The sequence below is a fragment of the Sphaeroforma arctica genome (genome assembly GCF_001186125.1).
Source record: "Sphaeroforma arctica JP610 unplaced genomic scaffold supercont1.26, whole genome shotgun sequence".
NCBI lineage: Eukaryota > Ichthyosporea > Ichthyophonida > Sphaeroforma > Sphaeroforma arctica.
Genome location: NW_014040532.1, coordinates 79,847 through 84,316, shown reverse-complemented (window position 1 = coordinate 84,316; position 4,470 = coordinate 79,847). Strand labels below are relative to the sequence as shown.

General features: G+C 42.8%; 1 protein-coding gene across 1 annotated transcript; it reads left to right on the top strand.

Moving 5' to 3' along the window:
- Positions 1–263: 263 nt before the first annotated feature.
- SARC_00745 (hypothetical protein) lies at positions 264–2,113 on the top strand (the record flags this gene model as incomplete). The annotated part of the gene is made up of 4 exons (XM_014305549.1): positions 264–377; positions 1,040–1,115; positions 1,416–1,571; positions 1,980–2,113. 4 exons carry the CDS (start codon positions 264–266, stop codon positions 2,111–2,113), a joined length of 480 nt encoding a protein of 159 aa, XP_014161024.1.
- Positions 2,114–4,470: the final 2,357 nt, after the last annotated feature.

Below are 4,470 nucleotides of genomic sequence, written 5' to 3'. Positions count from 1 at the left end.
TTTCACCGGTGTGTAGTCTCTAATATGCGTATGTAGAGCGATTTCGCGGGCTGTCCATTCATCCTTGCGGTTACACATAAGGAGATCAGTCGTTTGGCTGATACTAGGCATCGTGTTCTCGAACTGAGTGTATTCACACATATAGTCATTGGTTGCTAGGCAACGGTTACTGATCTCATTTCCTCCCAATTGCGTGTCCGGTATACAGCCAATGGGCGGCAAAACGACCGAACGTGTGGATCAAATCATACGATGTCAAAGTCATGGCGTCTTCATTGCGGAATGGGTTGGTGACCGAGAATAAGGATTCCAATCTCTCCACCGTCCACACCAAAGCTATATTCGATCGCTTTCTGCTCAAGGCCTTTACGTCAGAGGTCAGTCGTAGTATGTTATAGCGGTTCTAAACCCTAAACCCTAAAAACCCTTGTCCTGTGGTGTGCGCATCACATAGACGTATATCCCGCCAGAGTGGTATTGGTGTATTTATGCCCCTCACACGAATCGCCCGTGTCTAGTAGGTGACATCAACAACCGCTTTTGTGGAGGCAACGAATCATTGAGTATGAGCTACTATGTATTCCTGTGCCGGTTGAATGTGATTATAAATCATCTGTCAATGACATACACATGGCCTGTCTTATATGTGCTATCACCTTAAAGAGAGGTTTAGAAGTGGATCAGGGGCTTTTTATGGACATGATGTACATACAATAGACTTGCGAGGCAGTGTATGTCGCCTGCATCGTACCGAGTACTTAATTGAGTACGCTACGGTTGTCGAACCCGTTCCACGCCAGTGTGAATCATTGCGCAACTGTGTAGTGTAATTGGAGATGTGACTAGTATTGCTTCCACTGTAGAATACTCGTGAATTAACATGCTTCGAGCGCTGCCGTGTTAAATTGGTGTCGACCATAGAATCGGGTCGGTTGTATCGACTTCGGTTGAGACATCCCATGCAAACGTGGAATTGACAATGAAATCGGGGGTTGCCTGTAGTTGCGTAAGGTTAACTATGCGATTCGTTGACACACAGGCCTATCAACAACGTCGTGTGCTTGGAGTAAGGGGCGATCCAACGGCGATCAAGGGCATTTCATACTGTCCTCCTGGTATGTGATGGGAACTATGAGTGATTAGTTATGACTACGAGTGAATAGTTATAACTACGAGTGCCTAGCTTTGACTGAAAGTGCGCAGTTTTATTTGCGAGTGCTTAGTTTGGACTACATTTCTGTGGGGTGCAAGAGTCTTTTTTTTTTCTGGTTTGAGTCCATTGTGGTGCACGCATCTTGTCCTCGCCATTGTATGTTATCTAGTCCCAGCCGTATCCTCACGTTTGCTTCACGCAGCAATATCACTCGTGATCTCTGACTCCGTGATTTCTTATGATTTTGACTCGCTTTGTTCAGGTTTTGCCGTAGAGGAACAAAGCAAGGACGAAGTTATATTTCGCGAGGGAAATTCGCCGTTACGGATGTACTACGGAGTGATAGAGCACAAACCACAATTTGTGGGGTTTCCGCATCAGGTTGCCTTTAACATCGCAGTCGCCCTCGATGTCAAAGGTAAATAGTATCGTTACACGAGTTTGAATTGCGAGACTTCTTTTGTTGAAGCCAGCGCACGATACTCGATTGGTCGGCTTGCTACTGATTGTTTATTTACGGCGAACGTTGGGTTCCGCCCAGAATTACTTAAGCTTTTTAGCGGACGGTGATAATGGGCTTTTGTTTTCGCAGATCAAACTTCAAATGCAGGAGTGTAGGGTTTTCACTTTGCCTGCTGTACAAATCAGTGCCTGGTCACGCACGAGCTATCGCACATATGCATCCTACCTGTTGTGGATATTTATTATGGCAGCAGTATTGCCAATAATTGCACGCGCCATATCAGCGAAGAGCTTGCAATGACCTTTCCTGTTGTCTTAGTGAAAGGTAGTAATACTCATTCTGCTGGACTCTCATACACAACAGAGGCTTCAATAGGGGACAAACTGCGGTTTTTGTTTGACTCTTGGGTGGCTCGAAGGTATCTGAGTGACGCTGTCAGAACAACCAGCAAAAAGGACAAAGCACAATTTGTTTTTGATTCTGAAGGGTCCACGTGATGATTAAGTTATTGAAATAAAATAGTTCGGAAAAGATTTGTCGATTATAGCGGTTGATTAAATACACTTCAGCTAGGATTAGCTTTCGGAAGGAGAAGGTTTTGCGACCAATGGTTTATTCTATTAGAAATATACTATTGAATTTGGACAGTGGTATAATAAATGCTGGGACGTACGAGCAATTAAAGCACAAGCTGTTGGTCACTGCACTATCGCCATCGATCCATAGACCGATCATTACAGCGTGTTGCTGCAAAGCAAATGTAACTGGAGTGTTCCACGATATTTGCTCGGTGTAATCATCATCAGTTGTGAGCGATATATTCGTTTCAGTACGGGGTATGACAGTCGGAAGAAAGGATTTCTCCAACATCCGGATCGAGCCACGAGGATCGGTGAACAATGATAATCCATGACCTGGTGCTTACTGAAGATGCCGAGGGTTACAAGTATGTGCCGGCATCACAGGATGTGTAATTCCTTCGGGCTTCACTACATATGTCAAGAGTGATGAACATACGGCAGCCACTTTCTTCAGGTTTTGTGATGAACAATTAATGCCTCATACGGCTGTTACTGAATATGCAATTGTAAAGATCGGTCTCTCAAGGCGATATTAACGTCATAAAACTGAAACCTATTGAAGCATCTTAAAAGTTTTTAATAAAAAAGCAAGTATACGAGAGTAGCCAAATGATAAGTTAGGTTTGTCTCGTGAAAACAGCACTATTCTGGGTGATTTGAAGACTGAGGCAATAGCTTACGAGCATGAAATATTAGACATTGGGGCACTAAATTTCGATTTGTAATTGATAGTACCGCACTTCAAATGATTTAGCAACGTCATCAATGTACCAGGTTCTGCCTGTAAAATAAACCCTAAAGCCTAAAAACCCTATAAACCCCCCCCCCTTAAACCATAAGTATCTGTATCGTCGCCAATATAGCGTGAGTAGTTTCTTTGTATAATGTTTCTATTGCAGTATTCGCGATAGCTTCGAGCATGGGTGTTACTGGACTGTTCAATCTATCACGTCTCATGTACGCGAAGACACCACTGTCACATATAGTAGGGGTGTTAGCAATCGATACGAATTTCTTTGTAAAGTATACGCATGCAGTACGACAAAACCTTTTTAGGCATCGCTACAAAGATATCAAACATACGTGTTAGGAACTCCTAATGTCATTATGGTGTTTGACGGTTGTAGAGATAGCGGGAAGAAAGTGAATGAGGAACCAAAAAACGCAAGGCATCGATGGGCGTGATAGATGCACACATCAAGGTATTCTATTAAACGTAAGTGTTGTATACTCGCCTTTCTTATAAACTATTCGTGTGACTAATATTGTACGTCTTGCGTTTACTATACAATAATTTACCACATGCCAAACGTGAAACAAAAGACTTCGACGAGGTGAAAGCCTGCAAGGATGCAGTGTCTTTCTTTGATCACTGCATGGCTGAGATACTGATGCTATTGTGTTTAGCAAGGATGCTGAGTCCATTGTCTCTCCCTTTTGAGCCGAACAGCAACTCTTGGCATTGCAGTAGCAAGGTACTATCGACCATATTCTTGCTTTTGACTCCGATTACATTGTAATTGCTTGTACATATTATATAATGAACCAGCGATGGCAGGGACCAGCGATGGAGGTCTGGTATTGTAGATGTCGTCTTTAGGAAGAGTTGTAAAGCAACAAACATTGTGAGAATACTTAATTCTGTTGAGGACTCTATCGATACTACACAGCTCAGCGCCCAACAGGTATTATTCCTCAAAACTATACTATCACAGAATTAACACGACTGTGTAGACAGTCGCCAGTTTACTTCCGTCGGACTACCGCTCGCAGACTGGTATGACTGTGAATACGGCTTGTCAATGGTTAGATTGGCATAATGCAAACTATAAGCACAGAAAGCTTTGTGTGCGAAGTGCTAATAAATTCAAAGGGTGGTTGGATGATGTATGCACACTCACAACAAACGGCCAACCGTGTTCATTCTCTGGTAGATAAAGTACATAAGGCTACAAATATTTTAGGAAAGACTTTCACTTCCAGAATGACATATGTATGCTTTGTAATTTGCTAAAGGATAATCGTCAGGCTTTACTAGATATGTCTGAGAGTATACTTAGTGACCAACTATTTTTATTGTACTATACACTGGATATGCATGAACAGAATAAGCTCAGGAATGGCGTGTATGACATTCGTGAGAAACCATGATCCAACCTATAGAATAAGCGCATTGGTCTGCCACAAGTTTCATGGACGTCAACTAGAGTCGGATCAGACATTACGAGCTTTAAAAAAATGCTACTCCGAGCTTTACGTGCCTATGCTGTATA